The sequence below is a fragment of the Pyrus communis genome, chromosome 13 (genome assembly GCF_041283825.1).
Source record: "Pyrus communis isolate YQ-2024b chromosome 13, ASM4128382v1, whole genome shotgun sequence".
Taxonomy (NCBI): domain Eukaryota; kingdom Viridiplantae; phylum Streptophyta; class Magnoliopsida; order Rosales; family Rosaceae; genus Pyrus; species Pyrus communis.
The window spans coordinates 9,996,926-10,021,117 of record NC_142577.1 but is presented as its reverse complement, the minus strand read 5'-3'; the positions used below and the strand labels follow the sequence as shown (position 1 = coordinate 10,021,117).

The window sequence follows — 24,192 nt, the reverse complement described above, 5'->3', positions numbered from 1 at the left end:
CTGATTTGTGCAATAATTCCTCAAGATCTGCAATTCAAGGCATAAGTTTTTCTCTGCTGGCTCTCTTTCTCTTACTTTGTCTGTGTGGAGAGGAACAAGACCAAAGACATGGAGTTGGGGCAGATGCAGAGACAGTGGGTTGACAACACAAATCCTTGTTCCTGGAGGTAAAAGCAACAGAAAAAATGTGAAATTTAATCATAAATCACATATGGGGTTGTTTTGATTTTGTTGTTTTTGCTTGTTTGGTTCCTGATGCTTTTTTTTTTTTTTGGGATTTTTTTTATTGGTTGGGTAAGAGAAGGGGTTTCTGGATGGTCAGTTTTTGCAGCTCGAACAGTTGCAGGATGAGAGCAACCCATATTTTGTTGTTGAAGTGGTCTCTCTTTTCTTTGAAGATTCTAAGAAGCTTCTCAATAATCTCACTAGAGCTCTGTAAGAATCTAGGATCTTTCTTTTCACTATCTTTTTGTCTTTGAGATTGGATTGGACTGGCTGGATTGATTTGTGTGGTGCTCATGGTTTGCTACGGATACTTTTAAGGAGTGCATGATTTTCTTTTTTTTGTTTGCATAGAGAACAACCAATTGTAGACTTCAAAAGGGTTGATGCCCATGTTCACCAGTTCAAGGGTAGTAGTTCTAGGTACACTTAAATGTTGCTTCTTTTGGGGTTTTGGGGGAAGGAAAGGGGCTATGTTTTTGGGGAAAGAGAAAAGGCTTGGTGGTAGGGGTGGGTATTAGGGAAGGGGAAGGGTGTTTGTGGGTGAGGGGTGGAAAGGATGGAGGGGTGTCGGGTGGGGAAGACGATGGGGGTTCTGGGTTTTTATTTTTATATTTTTTTTAATACTTTTATTTAATTAATTATTTTAATATTTTAAATCTGGGCGAGAAATTTTTTTTTGAATTTTTAATTTTCATGTGGACCTCTTAATGACATGTGGTGCCCAGTCATTGTCCATATGGGCGCCACATCACCAGGTAATGGGGAGACTTAATAGCCAGACTAACAGATATATGAGACTATTTCAAAATTAACACTTTAGGAATGACTCTGGGACAAAAACAACTTCATGTACTAAATGTTGAAAACCACAAAACTTGAGAGTAGTAAATTGAGATTTATCCTAAATCTTATTATACCTATTTGAAGAAGCCACTCGTAGCGTATATACCAACTTCACTTAGGTACAATGACGAGAGAATATTTTACTTTCATGTGATAAGAATTCGACTCTCGTTATTTTCTTTCTTAAATCAAAAGAATTAAAACAACATTTGTCACGTCTCGATCCTCACATACGTCCAGGATCGATACATGATATCACCAAGTATCAATATATCTAACATACCCTGCCTCCGGAATATGTACAAAGCATAATTCAAGGTTCAAATTGCGTAAAAATTTTCGTATACTTAATGGCTGCATCTAATGTGACATCCCGTTCCGGAATTATCGGAAACGTACGTGTGAAATTACCATTTTACCCCTGGGTTGTTTTTGGATGTTTTGTGTGGTGTGGACATGTGTTGGGCCACACACCCACACTATCTCACTCTCCCTCACCCTCTGTCTCTTTCTTTCTTTCTCTCTCCCCCCGAGTCCTCTGTTCTTCTTCTTCTTCTTCAAACAAACGTACGGACACACACACAACTACCCTAAAACATCACAGATCGAGGGATCCAAGACCACCATCGTGCTTGTAAGGCTGAGAGGAGTCCAGTGGTGCCATTTTCAGGTAAGAACTTCGACGTTTTCACGTCGAAATCGCCATGTCCGTTTTAGCTACTGTTCATGCAAACTTATTCTAGCTTGTTTTTGGACTTTTGAAGCTTGTAGTTGTGTTTGTGAGGTTCCCAGGAGCTTGGGAGTGCTTCGTTGGACAAATTTGGACGTCGGGAAAGCTTGGTTCGAAGTTGGCCGAGTTTTGGAAAGTTGGACAGGTATTTTCTTGTAGTTTTAGGCCTTAAAACTTGTAGGATCGTGTTCTACTAGTCCTAAGGGTTAAAATGGTGCAAAAATCTTGAAAAACGGTTGAAAAACGAGCGAGAAAACCTAAGTTACAGGTTTTACGGCGAGGGGTTAGAATGCATTTTATGAATTGATTTTCAAAGATTTGGTTTTTGCCCACTCACGCTTTTGTTTTGCGCCCCTCCAGGTTCTAGTAGCTTAGCGGGTTTGGTGGTTTTCCCGGAGGACGTCCCGGCATTCTGACAGACACTCACCTACGTAGGGTCACCTTCGGGTGCACTTTTGTTGTATCGGTTCTTTTGGACTGCTGTAGGCTTAAAGCTCTGAATTCAGCGTCTTACTTTTGCTAGCACATACTTTATCACAGTATATTTGCTAGTTTTAAATTATTAGTACGTTTACATTATTGTTTTTAGCTTCCGCACTGTGCACATGGCTACGTCACTTCCACGTGACGGCCAGCATGCCCTGATCTAGGTTGGGGTGTGTCATCTAACCTCCTCGTTAGACTGCCTACGTACCTTAAAAAGGGATCAAGTCATTTGTAGTTCACCCTTCACTACACTCGAACAATCATCGCATAAATCACTATGTCTTAACATAATACCACACAACAGGTATGCAGCATCACGAGGAACATTCGACGAAGCGCAACATAAATCTCTAGCCATATTGGTCAACGAGTCTAATCATAATGACAACAATCACAACCAACATCATTCCACAATCACATCAATGAATAACACATACCATATACCAAAATGCAAGGCTAGAGCGACACAGTTCGGCCGAAGCCTACATCTCTGAAGCTGAAATCAATCCAAGGAACCAACAAATCCAATGATGTGATTTCAGACCACTCAACAAAATCCATCAACATCAGATTCTGAACCACTCGACGGAATCAAAGTACCAAACGAGATTTCGGACCACTCAACGGAATCGTGGAGTATAAGGGATTTCAGACCTCTTAACAGAATCCGAGTGGATACGATTCTGAGCCACTCAACAGAATTGCGGAGTACAATGCATATCAAACCACTCAATGAAATTCAACTGGATATGATTATGAACCACTCAATGGAATTGCTGACCATGAGGGATTCTGGACCTCTCAACGGAATCCAAACTGAGCAGGGAATCTGACCACTCAACGGAAGCCCAGCAGAACCCAATTCTGGATCACTCAACGGAACCGAGTAGAAGTCCAACAAATATAGCAATGCCCGAAGAAGAAGACATGAAACAAGTACTCAAAATACAAAAGCTCAACGAAACAAGAAATGGAATAATGATATGATATGTGAAACAAGTCTCGAAGCAACAAACCCCATGACAATGGGTTCATGGTCCACTCGTAGCCCTCACATTTTATCACATCAGGCCAAACATACAAATCAACCACACTCCACAACAAGTTCAATACACAAGTCAAATCACATAAAATAAACAAGAATCACAATGTGATGCCATCAGTACGTAAATCAAGGTGCACATTAATCGAGGAAGACACATCATCATGTTGAGCACAATAAGCTCCATAGAATCTCAACAACATTCTAAGATTAGCAACACACCAGAAGAACTCAGGCTAGTTGATTAAAAAGTCAATCGTTGATCAAGGTCGAGGGTAGGGTCCACAACCCTAGAAATCCAAACCGAAAGATCCACCTATTAGATTTCTGATCCATATCTTCCAAAAGTCCACATTATGCTTCTAGAACAACATACTAAAACTTCGTTATGATCCAACAGTTAAATGTCTACCAATCGCAAATTCAAGTGATAGTCAACGTTTGATTTTACAAACTTAGAAATCCAATTCGGGAAGATCCATACATGGGATTCCGGATCCGTAAGTTCCTATTGTCCTCAAATATTATGTACTATTATGTATTAAAGTTGGTAACGATCCAATGGTTGGATTGTAAATTCATCTAATGGCCAAGTGGCGGTCTCTATTAAAACTATAGTCATACGACAAGATTTCATCAATCGGACGTCACATATAGAATTAGGGTATCCAAATTAGTCTAGGAAGGGTAGGTGGGGTCTCGGCCCACACGCCGCCGCACTCGGCGGCCGGCCACCCCAGCTTGCCGGAAAATTCAACTAATTCCAAAAATTACCAAATTTCATAAAAATGTAGATCTTAATGAGTGGAGCAAGTTTCATACCTGAGTCGAAGTCCAAATCGGTCGGGAAATGCCTGAATTTTCCCACGAATTTCCAGGACCCTAGTTTTGGGTGTACTTCGATTCGACCTCCATACGCGCTCCAATGCCTCCACCATTGCTTGGGCTTTGTTCATGGCCTCTAGATGAGTGTTTTGATGGTGGTGATCGAAGGTAAGTGTTTCCGAAAAGGGTGGATTGTCGTCGATGTCTGTGGCACCCATCGGTGCAGTTCTTCTTGAAACTGGGGTTAAACCCAGTCAGGTTTGGATGAAATTGGAAACAGGGACGGCGCTAAGGTATTTGGTGGTGGTGGTTTGCTGATTTTCGCAGGAGAAATCGACTAAAATCTCATCAGAAACCATGCAACCCATCGGGTTGCATTCGGGTCGCAAGGAGAAACAAGCGAGGATGGAGAATCTAGTGCTTCTCACTCTCTCCCTTCCCCTTCTTTCTTTCTCTTCCCATTGGGCTGCCTTCTTCCTCTCTCCTTGTCCCCTCCTTTCTCTGGTTGGTCTCCCTTTTCCCAGCCACTCACATGGCTTCCTTTCACCAAGACAAGGCTCCCACAAATCTGGAACCTTCCAGATTCATAGCAAAATGACTATTTTGCCCCTACCTTTGTTTGTTTATAACTCCAAATTCCATTCCATTTGCGCTCACGCATTCGTATCGACACGTACCACCCAAAAATGTAAGGAAATTTGAAAGAATATGTAGGAATAAAATACGACCACGTAGAATTCCATTTAGTTCATTAAGGGTGTTTTCGTTCTTTTACTTATCAAAAAAATATACGTCGTAAATATAAATACGTTGAAATTAATAATACAAAAATACGTAATTTTAAATAGTGAAATCCAGGAATGGGATTTCACATCATCATCAACTGAGGCCCTTTCTTGTTTTTGTTTTTTTTCTTTTTTTTCTTTTTTTTTTTCCTCTAAAGCTCGTCATATAATAAAAAGTTAAAATATGCAACTTTATAATTAGATTCATAATTCAAGTGTGATTAAATGGCACATATGACATGGCATATCGTGGAGTTTAGTTTCAGTGTCAAATCAAAAAAGGGAATTGATTTTCACACATCATTTTTAACTTCTCACGCACTCTTTTTTATTTCTACTATTGAATTGAATAAATCAAAAAGAATAAATGATGCCTGAATCAAATAGAGGTGTGTAATATATATGCATGCATGCATGGAATACGTGGTAGACTTAAACTATACATAAGTCACGTATGTGAGAGAGACTGTTTGAGAAGGCACATAAGTTATTATATGAGCATCGATCATACATCTATGACAAATTCATCATGCAGCCTACGTACGTACGTAATAATAAGATAAATTCATCAGCAAGCTAAAACCAGACGTGATTACAATATATAATCCCATAAAATAAAGAAAAGATAAGATAGCCACGTACAAATCCTAAAGGGACTCCAAAGATGACAAAGCTGCCTCTTTAAAGAAACACAATAATTGTAAGACGCTATAGAAATATTTGAAGTGGTAATTAACAAGTTAAATGCTTAATAATTACTAATTTACAATTCAAAGTTGAGCAGGTGATATTCCAATTAATTCAATTTTAAAATAGCCTTGTCACGAAGAAACTGAAGGCCAGCTTGCGCTGTTCGGTGATTTCCCAACGATAAGATAATAGTTGGTAATCTTCATAAACATTTGACGTTCGCAATTTTAAAGCATAAATTAATTTAAGACACTATTGTGAAAATGTGAAGCTAATTAATATGGTGAATGGAGAAATTTTGCAAGGGCTTATTAGAGGTTAAGCTACTCTCCATAATACTAATTGGTTTTATGGTGGAATCTCAATTCCTTCATTGTAGCAAAGCTGGTTGACTCTCGTGTTGTGAAGCCCAACGGTCGCATGTGCTCCACACCATCCAATTCGAGTTGTCTGTGTTTGCCTGAAAATCGCAACACATGAGGAGGAGTGTGAGGATGTGAAGGTAAAAAAAAATCTCATATAGGTAAATAGAGAAACCTTGCAAGGGCTTATAAGAGGTTTGACTATTTCCTATATTACCAATTAGTTTTATGGTGGAACCCCAATTCCTTCATTTATAACTAATCAAATATGATTAACAGAGTGTTAATATCGATCTATGCAATGAGATCTATTAGTGACTGTCATTGTCATTGTAGGGAATGAGAGCTAGGTAATTGCCTAAATCATCATGCGGCGGAAAGGAACGGACGGACCATGAAAGGAGTTAAATGATGACATCAGTTAACAAATTTTTATTTATCAGGTAAACTTGATTTTGCTTACAACGTGATCTGACTCGCTATATTTACTTGAAGGCACTTGAAGGCAATGATTGAGTTATAAGAGAGATGCATATGGTGTTGGATCGAGCAGGCCAGCTTTTGTTATACCTGACACCAGAACATCTTGGTCAAGTAAAGGTTATGATGTGGTCCAAATGCCCCTATATATTGATTTCCTTATGCCTTTTGACCCTCTAAAGAGATGAAAAGGAACAAAAGTTGATCTACACTAAAAACCAAACAAGGCAAACAAATCAAGAGTATAAAGATGAAGCAGCAGGCTCCAACAACCACTAAGGTACAACCGTACACACCAAATGATATTTCTCTCTAATTGTATGAGTCGAACTCTAACATTAGAGTCGATAAGTGCAGTATTACCGAAGTTAGGAGCCTTACAAACTTGTTAAGTGTGTATACGTGCTTGCAAAGTCGATTTTGGTGTATCCTACATATCCACATATATATCCAATTAATGGAGTGGAGTGATTTGGAGAGTGATATCCAACAGTGCAATCAGAAGAAGAATGGTTAAAATCAACCAAAGGGCACTACTTATGCATGATAATGGTGGCCTCCCACTCTTTATACTTTCGTCCAAGAATCATTTGCAGCATATTACGTCGACCTAACGCCATGGCCATGTCAAAATCATCGATTTGAAATAATGTTCTTACTTCACATGACAATGTGTCGCCCAATCCCACTTACTCCTTCTGCTCTTGTAATTATATATTTACTTGAAAATGGTTTTCAACTCCCTTCCTCACCAAGTCTTGATTAACAAATTTCTTACTCCTATTGGCGAGCTATACACTAATCAAGATCCAAGATAAGATGTACCAAACGATGAATTGTTTTATTAAACTAATTAGTGGCTAGGCTTTGTGATTTGGTTCGTGGAAAAACCAATAGGAGGTGCTTATAAGGTAGGCAAGGTACAAGTAGGACAGCACTTTACCCATCTTGCTTCGAATATGATAAGGTAGCATCAGAACCCTGAAATATGTGTCTGAGGTGGCTGCACTATGGTAAGCTCTTGTTGTCTACGAGTCTCTAAGATCCTGGTGTCTCATCTTGCTTTCTTTCTGGGTAACATGGAGAAATCTATGGAACTTATCCTCTATCGAGTACGTACAATATATTTTAGGTAAAAACTCCAAATATATGCAATGAGTCGGTAACAAATCATACGTATCAAATAAGTATGTGTTTTAACTCATCATGAACATCAATATAGTCATGGTATACATATACCGTGCATCAAGAAATATTCAGAATACTCTTGGTATATTGATATTGATGATGTATATATGCTAAGAATATCAGTATTGGTCATTCATGGAATTCAACATTGGTCATTCACAAAAAACTTAATCTTTTGACCTAATCTAAGTCTAATCCATTTTCTGAGCCATCCCGTTACTTGAATAAATTTCAAGAATTTAGATTAAAAAATAATCAATTTCTACATTTAGAATTTACTTTAAACCCTTGTTTGTACTCGAAAGAGAAAATATATGGTGGAGGTTTTCCTCATTATCCAAATGAATTAGAATGTTGAAGGGGAAACACAAAGCTAGAAATCCTTGAATTGCATTTGTAGTAGAGTGGAAGAGGAAGGGAGTGGTTAGATTTTAGATGTGACATATATTTCGTGGAGGATGAGTCAGTAACCAGCAACCCTAGTGACTTAAAAAGACAAAGGTATCCACAGCACTTTGCTTCCTGAAGGGTAGACACATGGCACCAGATTGGTAGCTATACGACGCAAGGTGCACCACGGCCCATGGGCTACAATCTGTCGCTTTCATCCCACACCCTGGCCCAATCCCAACAAAGCTATATCCCACTTCCTCTTTTCCTCTAGGGCCCCATTAAACCAAGTGCCCCTGGCACCCTAGCCAGAGGATAACTGTTCTTTTCTTTTTCTTTTGTTTGGTTCCAGAGAAAATTGGGTTTTTTTTTTTTTTTTTTTAACAAACGATATTATCTATATTAAGAAGGAATGGAGTAAGCTCAACTTTACAATGGGCTAGCAATAATATGGTTCAAAATTACCTTTGGCAAGAATCAAACCTAAGATCTGTCACTTACAAGTGAAGAAGAATACTAGCTCTTTTGCTTTTGTTTGGTAATTGAGAAAATTGGGTTTTTTTTTTATTTTTTTTAACAAACAATATTATCTACACTAAGAGGGAAAGGGGGTAAGCTCAACTTCACAATGGATTAGTAATAATGTGATTCAAATTTGCTTTTGACAAGTATCAAACCTAAAACCTCTCACTTACAAGTGAAGAGAAATATCACTAGACCGTAATACTAAGTGTTGGAAAATTGGGTTATAGTGCAAGGAGAATTTGAGCCAGTTATTTTAGTAGGTAAGATTTCTACAAAGTAACATTAAACTAAGTTGTATGGTTGCTATATCAACCACAAGTAAAAGGATTTGCTTAACAATGGTGGGAATTTTCCTTGTGGAAGGTTTTAGCTCAGCCATCAACGTCCACCGGTTTGTTTTTTTTTTTTTTTGGGTAAACGTCCACCGTATTTTGTTACTCATCAGTTTCCTTAAACAACACGACTCCACTTTTAGTACCAATCTCTGTTAATAGCCAAGAGACTTTTGATACCTTATTTCAAATTTATCGTCATTTCTTGTTTTTTTCTTCCAAGCCAACGAACTTGTTTCAAGAAATTTGAACTCTGGAGTGTTGTAAATCGGATTGAAACAGTTAAAGTTTGCACTAGGTTCAGTTTGTGTTTAAATCGTCAAAGTTTGGAAAAAAAAAAAACAAGCCTAGCCTACGTTTGACCTCATAGGAAACAAGTTGATCTTAAACATTAGTATTTCAGTTTGTAAAACTCATGAGCAGCTCTTTTTTCATGAGACAGCTAGCTCAAACTAGATTATTTTCACGAAGTTTGCTTGGAATGAAAGGTCATGTTTGAGATTGAATTATGGTTTTTTTGTTTTCCTTAATAGATTGACTATCTTCGATTTGAAAGGTCAGTCTTGTCTTAAAAAACTTGTCCCCACGTAGTGATAATTGTCACCAAGACCTTCAAATTGACTCTTCTACATATTTTTCCAACCATACGCATATGCGCTAGCTATTTAAGACGAGATGTTTCTTTTTTTTTTTTTCCCTAATGTATGCATACTTCCACTATTATTGTACTACTTTTTATAGATAGAACTTAGTCAGAAATAATTACTATAGCTACACCTCTGTTAAATAATAACCTCCTCATGGATACAAAATTGGCTTGCTTTCAACCTTTTACTGCAATCCTATTAGGGTAATAAATAAGTTGAAACAACTTGAGCTCAATATTGAGTTTGAAGTTTTTAAGCTCGCTCGATCTCAACTCCTGTGAGAATACTAGCTTGAGCGCGAAAACCAAAAACAACCAACTAGGAATTTGAAGGATTTGTTCCAACAATGTAGAAACCGAATTCCACTAAACCAAAGACGGCATCCTGGTTATTATTATTGCTAATGGGATTGGAGGACTTAATCGCCCCACAAAGGGCACTTTATCCCTCCACCTCCAGCCGGCTCAATGAAACTGTTTTTTTAGCCAAAATGATTTATAAAATTGACGTAACTACTGAGATTTAAACAATTTAATGAAACAGCTTTTTAACCAAAATGATCCCTGAAATTGGCGAACTCCGCAATTTGATTCCTAAGATTTGAAATCGATAGAGAATTGTCCCTGAATTTGTTCACCATCACTCATTTTAATCATTTTGTGAAAATTCTTGATAAATAAAGACCAAAATAATCATAAATATCCTCAATTTAATTAACAATGGACAAATAATTTGACAAAATTAAGAGTATCTTAGCCTTTTTATCCTTATTAAATGCTAAGAACAAAACTCGACAGCACAAATTAGGCAAAAATGTGCCACGGCACCATTTTTAACCAATCGCCCCCGGCCGCACGTACGCTCTCGCGTCGTATCAATTATCAAATGAATCATATTATCCATTGGTTTCAAAAGTAGAAACATGAGTAAAAAATAGGAAAGGTTGTTCTCCAACTAGACTAGACAGGAAAAGAAACAACCCATCAACCTTGTGTCAATACAGCAAAAATGACAACCTTAATTGAACAAACAATTCAAAGCATGAAACGAACAGTAATCCATGTCCAATCATAAGGAAATGATCTGGACATCAAAATCCATTAAAAACAAAGCAAACAAGAACATCGGCCCCGACTAATAAGAATAAGCAAACGAAAACAAATGTTTCATTCAAGAGTCTAGTTGATGCAATAACGGAACCTTCAGTTTCTTTCGTTTTTTCAACACAACCAACCTTGATTTGCGTCAAGCAGGGAAGACAATACAAACGACTTGTTTCCCGTTTAAAACGGTTACTCAAAGATGTAGGCATTACCCATATCCCCCAAGCAATCAATACACAAGGTTTAATGAAAATAGGCTAACAAGTGCAATCAAATGTAAGCTCTAAGCATAAACAATTCGGCATGGTAAAAATAGAGGTCAGCAATCAATACGCAAGGTTTAATGATACCACTTGCAAATACTAATACATACCACTACTGATCCAAATACACGTCTTACAACAGCAGTAAATCTAAAATCGCTCGGCCCCCATCGCATTCAAAAAGCACTGTAACCTTCATTTTAAGCCCTTGCAGCGTTGGCCATCATTTCCCCCTGGGATTTGAAAACAAATTATTAGACAATAGGGGGGAGGGATGGTGATATGTACATTAATAAATTTGTATACACGGGTAGAGAGAGAGGGCAAGATATGTATCTTAATGCAAACACACAGATTCAACTTACGTGCTCATCATCAGAGTAATGTTATCTCCTTTGAGAAGAATCCTTCCTGAAAAGATTAAAAGAAAACAGAAATAATTTAGAGACTGCAGAAGAACAAAGTAGCAGAAGATCACAAGACGAAGAGACTCACCTAATGACTTTCTGGTCTTTTTCTTGATGCTGACTTCTTCAGCTTCATCCAGAACCAAATTCATGTACTCATCAAAACCCTGTAAATACAGATCACCACCAACGAAAGAAAGACAATCTGGTCAGATAGCATAATATACGCTGAGAATATGCATGTATGAGAACGAAAATTCATACATTTCTATGTCGCCTTCTCAATTATGGCAGTCAAGTTGAAGACATGTATAATTAATTTCATCAATTTGGATCAATTACATTTCAAACACTTTAGACCCACAACTTGAGGACATGTGTGATTAATTTCATCAATTTGGATCAATTAAAATTCGAAAGGGCATAAATCAAGTTGAATTATCAATAGCTAAAACACAGCTCCAGCTATTCTATACATTTCTGCAACCATATTATTGCCAACGCGCTCTTATATGAAGGTGTTAGTAAAAAATACAAATAGGAAAAGTACCAATGGCCCTATATGAAATCAAGACTTGGAAGTCTAGAGCAATGAAGCACCAGCTGCTAGCAACATCGCTCACTCACTCTGTCAATATTAAGGCGCCACATGGCATGTGGTATTGCTCTTTAAAAATTGAACATAACTCAGCAACTTGAAGCCCCTTCTGTTACAGTTATTTAAACACTGCCATTGTCTATCCTATCCCCCTTTCGTCCCACCGGCTCGTTTCCCTGTGGTCTCCGATCCACATTCTCAACACCTCCACTCGGACCCCTCCCTTTTCTCTTCCCTTAATGTGCAATTTTCTTTTTTCCTTTTAATAAATTTTGGTCCAGTATTTCTATTCCTCCAAATCCCTTCAACCCCAACCCGTTGTCTTCCTCCTTGGTTATGTTTGGCGACTGAGAAAGTTAAAGAACAGAAAAAAGAATATTATTGGCCTGGCTTCCAAATTTCCTGTTCTTCTACGTATGTAAATAGGAATATCTTGGGCTGGTTAATCTGTTGAGACCCGTAAACAAAGTCAAAAGAAGGTTAAATGTTTTCAATTTGAAAGCTAAAACCAATGCATATTAATTTAGGGTTTGTCAGACAAGGAAGACAAAGGGAGTGGACGAGGGCAACAGTGGAAGAAGGTAGAGATGTTGAGAATGAGGCAACAGGTAATGGGGCAGTGGGAGGAAAGGAAGAAGGGAGGATGAGAATGGCAGTATGTAAATAACTATAACAGTAAGGGTTTTAAGTTGGCCAAGTAAAACTCATTTTTTTAAAGCGAAAAACTACATGCCACTTTTCGTCTTAATATTGAGTGTGTGAGTGGTGATGCTAGCAGCTGATGCTAACAGCGCTATAGAAGTCTATTCCCTGTAGTACTATCTTATGATCTATATTGTAGACAAAATATTTTGATGCTTAACATAGTTAAAAAAATAAAAAAAATAAATTGAAGCTGTAATGGTTCCCCAAAAGTACGGTTGCAGCTTCAAACAAGGACTCCATAATATTATTATGGTGAGTCCTGCCAAAGTCCTTACCAGTACAGCATAAAAGCATGTCTCAACAAGGGAAACATGCTTTACAAACTGAGACTAACTGTTCAATGATAAATAGAATATGTGGAAAACTAGTAATCTCCAAAATCCGAAAAATTATGTTTTACTCGAGCACAATAATGGTTCGCCACAGAAGAACTTACTTCTGCACCTTCATTACACAAAATACAAATGACTCCTAAAAAGACCCTGCAGTACTCCTAAGATATATCATCTAACAAATAATCGTGATATATATAGATGTTTAACTCAGTTATATTAAATGCATAATTTAGTCACTCACAATGCACCCTCTCCCCCAAATTATGTCTTTAAAATTTTGTTTCTTCGGGCCCGGAGCCTCCCCCATCATAGGAGATAATTATGTCTTTAAAATTAATATAACTGAAAAAACCCCAAATATTTACCAACTCAAATGTACAATATTATCAATTACAGCACATACTAAATTATATGAGCAAATAAGAAATTGAAATAAAACACATATCCGAAAGGGACAACAATCAGAACAACTCAATGAAACAGTTAAATTGACCACAACTATTACTGAAATTAAAAAAAATTCACTTAACATATCATATGGAAGAACAAGACATGAATTCGCAACTGGAGCAGATAAAAATTATCCATATGCCGAAAATCAAAGATAAAGAGGTCATGACGAGTACAGCAACGTCAACAGAAAAAACTATAAAACCAAAGTTGAGCCTAATTGAAATTTTGTTTGCGGAAAAAATAAAAATAAAAAACAAACTTACAATAATTCGGCCTTCAATCCTGAGGTCCTTCTGCTCAAAGAGCCAAATCTGGATGCGAGCTTTCTGCAACAGAAATTTTCCAAAAAGTAGAAATAAAAAGTCAAAACCCCCAAGAGGCGAACTTTCAAAGAAACCCAGATGAAAAAATCAACAAATTAGAGTGGAAGAGATGACTTACACTTTGAAGGAACCTGAAAATCAAGTTCTGCAGCAAAACCCCCAAAATTCAAAATAAAAAATTGAAAAAAGAAGAAAATTTGTCAGTGAATTATTAAAAACACCACAAAAACGTAGAACAAACCAGAGAAAGGGAAGGTGAAGATGGAAACGTACAATGGGTTGGGTCATAATCCTCTGAACTTTAGCGCTCGCCATGGCTGTGAAATTCGTTGGGGCTTAGGGTTGAGAAAGAGTTTTAGTCGACGGGGGACTTCTGAAATTGAAACCCTAGCGAGTGCCGAGTATTTGCTACTAATAACAGAGAGTCGGCGGTCTAATGACCGACCCGCCCTTTATATTGAAATCGCAATATTTTCCATAAGCACTTTTGCCAACAGCCTATTTTTCAAGTCCAAAAGTCAAGCCCATTTCTTTTTTCATGGGCAATAAACATGAGGTCCGGAGAAATATAGCTTATTTGGAAATGTTTTTACAATAATTGAAAGCGTTTTAATAAAAATGAGTTTAGGTTTTAAAAGCACTTGAAGTGTTTTATGTAAGAAGCACCACTTATGTGCTTCTTCCATGAAACAATTTAAAAGCTTTTTTAAGATTTACTTGTATTTTCACTAAAGATTGGTTCCAAAAATATTTTCTCCAAAAACACTTTTAGTCATTTTAAAAACATTCTCAACCAAGCTCATAAAATAAGGAGAAATGATAAACACATTATTTTTAACTTTTCACAAACTTCTATTTAATCTTATTCGTTGTTTGAGTTTGATTTCTTCAATAAGAGAGGAAAAGGTAACGAGGAGTGCGTGAGAAGCTGAAAAAGATGTGAAAATCTCTCTTTTGAAGAAAGCGAGAAGCTTAAATTTAGATTCCAGAAACAGTAACTTAGGTTTCAGAAACAGTGACTTAGATTCTAGAAATAGTAACTTAGATTCCAAAAACAGTGTTACTTAAAATCCAGAGACAGTTTATTTTCACAGTTTAAAAACAGTGACTCATCGTTATTATTGAATAGCATGCAGATCTCAAATTTATTTTCATGAGAAACAAACGATGAACTCCACTGACGAAGAAAAATTTAAAAACAGTATCTCAATACACTATGAATAATAACAACGATCACATTTCAACGAAATAATACAAAATATAAATGGAATTGTTATTGGTACTCCAAAATTCTCATTCTACACTCCAAACTTTCTATATTTAGAAAGAAAAATACACTTGTGAGGAGTGTAGAATGAGGTTTTTGGAGCGCCAATAATACTTCCTAATATAAATTAAGTAGCATGAGGATCTATATTTTTGTTTCAAAGAAAAAGAAGAAGGTCTGCAAAACAACGATGAACTTCATTGACAATGAAAATCTGAAACTCAACCTAAAAAAGTTAGGGGTAAAATCGACAAATCATAATTTATTATAGTTAGACCATTTTTAGTTGGACTAGTTTAATATGGGCCTTGTACTAATCATGAAACAAAACTTATAACATGGTTTTTTTTTTTTTTATTAAAACTAAAACTTTTAAAGCTCTTTTCATTATTTTTTCTTTTAAAATATTGATATCGTTAGAAATATTGATATGCGAATTTGTGGAATTATCAACGGAAATATCAAATATCGATATCGGTTGCCTTTGATGGAAACGATGGAAGTTTAAAATGAAACTTTAGAAATTGTCAAGCATTGGTTTGAACAAAAAATAAAGAATTTCTCTGGTACTTAACAGATGTGTAAAAAATATGGACGATATTTGTCGATTTTGATCTAAACTTAAGAGTTTCTCCGATATAAGGTGAAGTTTCACCCCCCCATTTCCATATCTTTCTCTGATTTTTTGAATATTTTCATGGAAATATCGATCATATCGAAGAAATTTTAAACACTGTTTAAATGCCCATCAAAACAGAAATATATTAAACGAAACCAGCAAAAATGTGAAATCTATAAGTTATAACAACAACAGAGGAATCCTACACAATACATTTTTCGCTTAACAACGTTTTGACCCACTAATCCCCACTAGATAATGTAAACTACTTATATCGCAGCTGAACAGAAAAACTGACGAAGATTTCAACCCGCAGTAGAGAATCATATACCAATGAATTACAATTTACAAACTCTCAGGTGAGGATCGCACCCAACCCAAGTACAAGCCCAGCTTTAGAAGAGCTGAGTCTTCTTCCTTAATCATCTCAGTGATTGTCTCCATGAATCATCAGTGATTGAAACGGAACCCTCGTAATTTCCACCAACGTTGAATACTCCTCGTGCATTGGCTGCTTCCATGGTTCCCCATCCATCTGCATATATGCATTTCTCCATTCCCCACCTCTAACTTCCAACCGAATTGCAGCCGCCTAATCACCAACAAGTTTTTAAGTTCATATCATGATGCATGTGTACAGTATAGAGCATTGAAAATCTACAATGGCAATCAATCTGCAGAAAGGAACATGCAAAACCAGAGGTACAACTACTTCACAAAGAGATATATATATATATATATATATATATATATATATATATATATATCTCGAGAATTGTCTAAAGAACTTCAAAATGCAACACAAAACGTGTGACAGATAAGGAAATTCAATCTAATAAGTCCTGCATCAAAAAAACTATATTGTTAGTGTGGTACAATCATGGTGCAGGGCTTATTAGATGGAAATTCCTTATCTGTCACACGTTTTGTCCTGCATTTTGAAGTTCTTTAGACAATTGATATATTTTTTGATCTCTCGTTGCTGTGACCCAGAGGAAACAGCTGCAGCATTCCCAACTAGGACAAATACACACTTGCAACTATTTTATTTCTTTTTCCTTTTTTTTTTTTTTTTTTCTCGCTCAAGTAAACCCTCTATATGCATGTACACAACGAAATAAACAACTTGCATCATAATCTTGTTTTTTAGGCAAGCTCATGAGACGAATCAATATTTTCCTGCATCACAGGGGTATATTTGACTAAAATTTCATGCATCACCTATAAATTCATTAGGTAGAAGAAAATTTAATCCGCAGAAGATAACACTAAAGCAAATGTCATTATTCAATAGTTCAAAAACGCATCACAAAAAATTCATATATTTTTACAATAATATTCTGGTGCTATTAATATGCTAAAACGCGCCACTTAGTACCAACGGTCTATTGGTATTCCTCTTCACTTTGAGGTCTTAGGTTCGATTATCGCCAAAGGTAAATTTAAACTACATTATTACTAGCCCATTGTGAGCCTTAGCTCAACCCCTCCTCCTCCCTTAGTGTAGATAACATCGTTCAAAAAAAAAAAAAAGAAAATGCTAAAACGCATAAACTTTTTGCATGCTAAAGAGTAAAAACTTGACATGATAGGATGAAGAAAGACACTGTTGCTGTACCTGAGCAATGTGTTTTGCAGAGATGAGTTCCACCATAACAAAAGATGCATGCCATCCTTGTTTCAGGCCAAAAATTTCAAGAAGGCCATCATCAGCATGGGCCTCCACGAAGCCTCTCTGAAACAATAAAGTTTTAAGATAACTATTATTAGCTTGGAACTCAGCAGTCACTCGATAAGCATGATTTAATGAGCACACTGAATAAAAGTTGCATAATAATCAAAACTTTAAATTCTACTAACATATATCCGGTGTAAACAAAATTAATGAAAACCAAGTAACTTGTATACAAACATGAACTAGACTTCCAGGCATTTAACAAAATACAAATGCAAGACACAAATTTGCACAAGTAAAGTTCACACCTTTAAAACACAAACAACAAAACAAAACATGTTTGTGTTGAAAGCCTATCCTAGTACAACAGAGTCCGCTAGCTCGTAGTCAAAACTGTTTGACTAGATTTGCTATGACTAGTTAGCCACTGTTAGATATTATTCAAGGCTTAAGTTATTACTCAGCTCATTGCTGAAGTGTATATATACATAATGCTGTGGGCAAACACCACACAATTTCGTATATAAACTATATAATACCTTTTCCAAGTACTCTGGCTTCAGATTACCCCACGGATTTCTTCCACTCCCATAGTTATGAAGATTTAGAGCAACAATTGCCCGTACGCTGAAAGAAGATAAAATAACAACATAAGCTATTGCAAATAACGGACAAAATTTGCTCAAAGTACTCCATGTCTGCAAGCATTTTATTCTAAATTATTCTACGTTCAGGGAAAAATAAAAAATAAAGGAACAAATACGCACATGTGGACAGATATAGATGACTACGAGTGATATATAGTATACTTTTCCTGGGTTCAAGTGATACATGACTTGTTTAAAATAAAAAGGCGAAAAAGAAAAAGTGGCATGCTTAGAAAAACCAAAGAGATTACCAAGAGCTACTATATGTGCAAAGAAAACTATGTTCCAGAACTGTACCCCTAAAAGATTTAAGAAACAAAAAAGTGTACCTTGAAGGCACTGAAATCTGCTCCCACTCTGAGCAATTTACCTTTTTGACATGCATCCTTAAGATGTTCTTTAGCCCCCTACAACCAGAAAAATAATTGGATACACATCAGAAGAGGCAGAGAGCACTAAAACTATTGGATAATTTTACATTATGTAAAAATTAGCCTCTGCATGTAAAAGTTAGCCTCCACATGTAGAATTGATAATTTACACTCTTGCTGCTTATGTGATTCAACAAAAGAACAAAACAGGATGCAAACACAATGAATAAGGCAAAAAATTGTCCAGAACCGTAGATTGCATAGCACACTGCTCCCCTCTGGCGTGAAAACATTTTTTTTTTTTTTTAAGGGGAGGGGTTTGCATTTACCCTCCTGCACAAACTCAAGGATGTATAATTCTCAATTATGGGACAACTTTTTTATGTTCTTTCAACAGGAAGCAGAACTACAAGTGAACCTAAAACAAAATCCAATTTTAATAAAGTCATATTAGAAAATAAAAAAGAAATTAGAGTCAAATCAAAAGAGAAATCTCTTTTAATCAATGTAGATAATTGTTAGCATAAAAAATAACAACAAGAGCAACCGTCAAAGCAAATAAATACTGCTTCAGTTTAAAGATATCAAACCTTAAACCAGGATCACTAGTGCAAGGTGTGAAGAACCAACCTTGAGTGCAACTATAACCTGAGTAAACCAACTGCAATAACACATAGATCAGTCAAAATATAAAGCCTGTTCATTATCAAATAAAGCCGCATTTCATTAACAAAAAACAGATTAATATTCTTTGGTTCATCATTTAATACAAAGATTCGATTGGATGTAAAAATGAATGAAAATGTGCAATTCACATTATAATATTCCTAGTATTCTTATAAGAAGAAAAAAAAAAAAGGCAGACAAGCTTCTAACAATGTTTTCTTCTGTTCAAAAAGGAAAATATTATACACATTGCTTAAATGGACAGTGTTCTCAACTCTAATATTCCGACAATGCCATGCAAATTAAATCATTGATAAAACTGCACCCCAATGGATATTCAAATCATATATAAAAGAAAAAAGACATTCAACCAGACCTTATTTGAAATTGGACCTTGTGCAAGATACGGTTTTTCGTTTCGTAAATGGTGGAATCCATAAGCAACTTGGGCATCCATTCCTGTATAACCAAATGACGAAAACAGGATCATGTAAAGGAGAACAATAACCTAATAAACATATTTTTATTGTAAAAATCATCTTTCTCTGATAAGAATATCTTTGCAAACAGAAGTAAAGGGGTTTAGGGAACAGGCCTAGATTTAGATGTAAAACATTCTTTACTCAAGACATCTAGAAATTTGTTCAAAGATATAGACGCAAGGGACATCTTGACACCCGAACAATATATGTAGAATATGCAACTCTACCCAACTAAATCCATTGTGAATACAATAGGGTGATCTCTAGAAGTGAAATTCCTTACTGGAAAAGAAAAAAACATGGCATGAACACAAGAGTATATGCGTTCAATACAATGATAATTCTAGTTTAACATTCTACTAAAATGCTTAGTACGAACACCCTTTAGAATATGTGTTCTAATAAAACCCTACACCAATGAAGTCAACATACCTATGCTGAAGTAATTATAAAACACTCCTTCGTGGCAAGTAGATTTCTCAGGCAAATCCCCTTTTTCCAAACCCTGCGGTAATAAAATGTGTCAAACATATGGTATAAAATCATGGTATCCTTTGGCATGTGATGTAGGTGATTCTAGTAAGCTTGTCAGGTCAGAAACTTAAGAAATTAGAATAAAATTTAATCGTATAAAGATTCATTGAGTGCAAAGAAGTTAACGATATAAAGATTACACAAAGAGAAAAAGAGGTAAAAGTGATGATGGAGATATGAAGGCCGCCTTTCATCAGAACTTAATATTCAATTTTTCAAAATAATATTATAAATTGCTTTGCCAGAAAGAGTCTTTTTTTAGTTTCCAATAGATTATCTTATTTAGAAAAGATAATGTCATCAGTTCACAAGAATTGAGCAACATAAACATTCATTTTACCCAGTAAAGTAACTCAAAAATAAGAACACGTATTTTCACAGTATTTGACATCTGAATAAAACTATTACTTGTAGAAATTAAGAATTCAAAAGGTTACCCAATAAGAGTAGCTCGTCAAGAGTAACTAGACTTACAGTCTCATCAAGAGCGCATTCTTCAGTAAGCTTCAAAGAATGGGGTGGCTCCATTTCTGTACCGGCTGGCATTGACAGCACAATATGCCAACTGCACCATAAGAAAAGCAAATATAAATAAAACTGCTGGCTGGAACAAACAAGAACTAAAATAGTGTTACTGTTAAATACCATCAGAGTTGGTTAATAATGATGCCTTATCCCAAAATATATACATACAAGAAATGCACAAAATAATGGGCCATATCATATTAAACTAGAGAGGGAGAGAGAATAACAAATGAAACTCAATAGACATTTGAGAAACTATGTAGGTTCTCATTATTCATTATAACAATATTTGCAAACCAAAAGGAACCTTACCATAAGCTTCATATATATTTCTTTATTTTTCATCACTTTCTTTCTGAACCTAGTTACAAGCACAACGTTAAACTTGCCTATACCATAACAGAAATCCTGAGTGACCAATAAATAATACCAAATATCCATTAGGTAAAAAGATTTATTATGTAAGATCCTTTTAGGAAAAATAAAATGTACAGAAGAATAAAATGTCTTTGCGCTCTTCCTTTAGAAGGGGCCAAATAAAGGAAAGAAGAAAATCAAAAACATTTTAAAGGATGTTAGTAATGTTGCGATTTGGCTCGTCAAAATACCAAGGCCAACCAGGTTTAGGTTTCCAATTGGTGTAGGGAAAGAAGTAAAGGAATGTGCACTGGTTATTTCCCATAAAAATAGGGAAATAGGTTTTCTTTGTAATCCCAATCAGTTTAGGATTAGGAACTAAGTTAGTTTTCCCTATTCTAAAAGGATTCAAGAAGCCTATACTTGCAAGGCACGTGACCATCAGTCTATGAACTAAGCTTGTTAGGGGCTGTTTATTCACAAAAACAGCACAGAGAATACAAGGTAGAAAGCAAAGAGTATTAGAGAGATCTAAAGCAAGGCTTCAGGGTTTAGCATAAGGGTTTTCAATACGTTCTTGTAACCGAGTTGTTATTCTCCATAGTGCAGGTGATTTCTCAGGAGAGATCACATGAGGAGTAGGCAAAGTTCACCAAACCTCGCTAAATTCTTTGTGTTTGAGTGTGGCGTGTCTATTTTATTGTTCATATACTCACAAAGCATCATCTTATAAGTTTGCATAACAACGGAGACTATCAATAAATAAGATCAACTAAGGGGGATTAAAATCTACAAGTAGAATGCAATAGATTGATTTAAACTCAATTCCCTATGTTTTGGAACCACAACATAGTTTGCAAAGGAAAAGAGGGGAAAGAAGGAACCCACATCTCAAATGCAATCAACTCTCTAACAAAACTGAACCAGCAAATGAGAGTGACACACATGCACAGATATGGAATGCACTCAAAGATGAAATGCAGAGTTGATTGAAGTCAAGATTCAAAAACACATCAAACAGTTAAAATTAATCTTACATTGTAGGTATGAACATTCACAGTGAAGGACTAGAGATCCTCAACCAAATTAAATTTCAGTACAATAGCTGCACACAACTTCTAAATTCACTGACCACTAAGTCACTAGCTAGGCAAAATCATGTACTGGACATGATTAGAGAAAGGCTTCATTTTACTAGCCTTCTAATTGAAGACATACAACCATTACCTAATAATACAGCTTACCTATCCAAACGGCATATTGGACCTGCAGTAGCCCTGAATAGAGTTTTTTTAATGGCTGATTTCCATGCAAAAGGGAATGAACCACCCTGGTGAAAATATGTGTACCCATTGCTCAATAATGCAAGAAAAATCGTCCACAAACTAAAAATTCATTACAAAACTTACCCAACCAAAACTCCTGGAAAGATCATTTCCCGTGCCAAGTGGAATAACTCCTACTGGAGGAACTGGTTCCAAACCCTGTCTGTTGAGTTCATATAGGCAACCAAGTACCCAACCGACTGTACCATCACCCCCTGCAACCTGCCCAAAATTCCAAAATGTTACATGTCAAACTTAAATGTTGTAGGATTTCACTAGATGCTAAACTCAGAATGATCATATAATAGAGCTTTAAATAAACGTGCCGCAATGTCGTACCATAACCCTGATCTTTTGACGACACTCTTTGGCACAAACGTCACCAACATCAGCCAATAACTCTAGACAAGCCAACCCATACTGAACAAATTCATGAGGCTTCACATCTGAGAGGTCAAAAACCTGCATGACAAATTATTTCCAATTCAAGCAATAGTTTACACAGATTAAAGACAAATATGAAGAAACCCTATACAGAACTCGATTCAACAAACAAGCGAAATCACAAGGGTTTCTTCAGTAGACAGTAACCACTTTGTCTACTGAACTCGATTCAACAAACAAGTGAAATCACAAGGGGGAATTCAATTTTAATTGAATCTAAAACCTGATTAAGAAGATGATGGCACCATTTTAGCCAACCCTGTTCAGTGATATATCAAAGCATTTCTAACCTCATTATAGTCGTATCGGTCAAACAGAACTAAGGTTAACTGGCAAAGATTGCAAAACAATCCAACGCCACTTTCCTCTGCTTCCTTTTATTTAAAACAAACCTGATAAATCCTTCACTTCCGAACAACCACAATATGTTCATAACATTACACATACTATCGAAGTAAAAAACTCACCCCTTAAGGTAAAATATACACACACAAAAACCAATTTTTTTTCTTTTTTTAAAAAAGGACAATAATTATCATACTTAACCAAAAATCCCCCATAATCCTACGTAAGCAGTAAGGAAAACAGACACAAACACGTAAATTCATGCACGCACACATACATCATAAATGGATTTTTTTCCAGTTCCTGAGAAAATTAAATTATAAATCAAATTCTGAAATCGGTCGCCAGAAAACCCAAAAAATTCAAATGGGTCGGCAGAAAAACGAAAAATAAATCAATCTAGCAAAAAAAACGAAAAATAAACCAAAATTCAAAGGGTGCAGTCAATGCCAATCGAATTAACTTGAAGGAAATTAAGGGTACCTGTTCTTCACCCATCAGCAATTGGAGCCTCTCCTTGAGCATAGGCCCGTATCTTCCACCGCTTCGCGGATTTATAAACACAACCATGGGCGACTCCGGCGGCGTTTCCTCCACATTTTCCACGGCGGCAGTGGCGACGAGGTCTCGACTTCCCGGAAGGCGGCTCTCGCCGGCTCTTGGGTCCTTTAACCGTATAGAATCGCGCATAGCGAAGCGGAGGTACTGCGGCATCAAGAGCTTCTTCTTGAGCTCCTCCTTGTCAATCGTCATACCCGATAGGGTACAGCCCCTGAAAGAGTCGATCATCGACGATCGCGCGGTGATCCGCGTCGTCGACGTCGACGGAGAATCCATTTCGCCCTCTATCTTTCTCTCTGCTTTTTGTCTCTCTCTACCTCTCTACCAAGCGCGTTTGTAATTGAATTTCCAGAGTGCCAATGGGAGAAGAATAACGTGGCTCCCAGCTTTATTCAACAATATTTTATTTAATTATTGAATAATAATATATTATTTAGTTTCTATTCTTGGCCGTCTATAGTTGGCCAGGGTTTGCTGTATCTGTCGAGAAATATTTTATCGTGAAAGGAATACGAGTAGTACGTAACGTGTTTTTATTTAAGTGATGAAAATTTTTATTTTTTAAGTTAAAATTTTTAACACACATATCTCATAATTTATATAATAACACGTGGTGTACTACCTCATATGCCTTGTG

At 36.3% G+C, this 24,192-nt stretch overlaps 2 protein-coding genes and 1 long non-coding RNA gene across 4 annotated transcripts; all 3 read right to left on the bottom strand.

Moving 5' to 3' along the window:
* Positions 1 to 10,694: 10,694 nt before the first annotated feature.
* Positions 10,695 to 10,922, bottom strand: LOC148691738 (uncharacterized). Its single transcript, XR_015955311.1, has 2 exons — positions 10,785 to 10,922; positions 10,695 to 10,750 (listed from the first exon to the last, which is right to left on the bottom strand). It is a non-coding gene; the product is annotated as an uncharacterized LOC148691738 (long non-coding RNA).
* Positions 10,919 to 14,174, bottom strand: LOC137737325 (uncharacterized). 2 transcript variants are annotated; one of them, XM_068476772.2, is made up of 6 exons: positions 14,011 to 14,171; positions 13,856 to 13,882; positions 13,678 to 13,740; positions 11,412 to 11,490; positions 11,282 to 11,327; positions 10,919 to 11,149 (listed from the first exon to the last, which is right to left on the bottom strand). In XM_068476772.2, exons 1-6 carry the CDS (start codon positions 14,050 to 14,052, stop codon positions 11,140 to 11,142), a joined length of 267 nt encoding a protein of 88 aa, XP_068332873.1. In that variant the 5' UTR covers positions 14,053 to 14,171; the 3' UTR covers positions 10,919 to 11,139. The 2 variants fall into 2 exon arrangements, with proteins under 2 accessions (XP_068332873.1, XP_088539634.1); XM_088683508.1 differs by lacking the exon at positions 10,919 to 11,149 and having other exon boundaries at positions 11,278 to 11,327; positions 14,011 to 14,174.
* A 1,572-nt stretch (positions 14,175 to 15,746) lies between these two features.
* On the bottom strand, positions 15,747 to 23,955 carry LOC137737734 (diacylglycerol kinase 3). The gene is made up of 12 exons (XM_068477285.2): positions 23,478 to 23,955; positions 22,545 to 22,667; positions 22,290 to 22,427; positions 22,125 to 22,210; positions 20,473 to 20,563; positions 19,897 to 19,969; positions 19,359 to 19,441; positions 18,907 to 18,977; positions 18,275 to 18,352; positions 17,838 to 17,925; positions 17,242 to 17,358; positions 15,747 to 16,215 (listed from the first exon to the last, which is right to left on the bottom strand). Exons 1-12 carry the CDS (start codon positions 23,829 to 23,831, stop codon positions 16,051 to 16,053), a joined length of 1,467 nt encoding a protein of 488 aa, XP_068333386.2. The 5' UTR covers positions 23,832 to 23,955; the 3' UTR covers positions 15,747 to 16,050.
* Between the last annotated feature and the right edge of the window lie 237 nt (positions 23,956 to 24,192).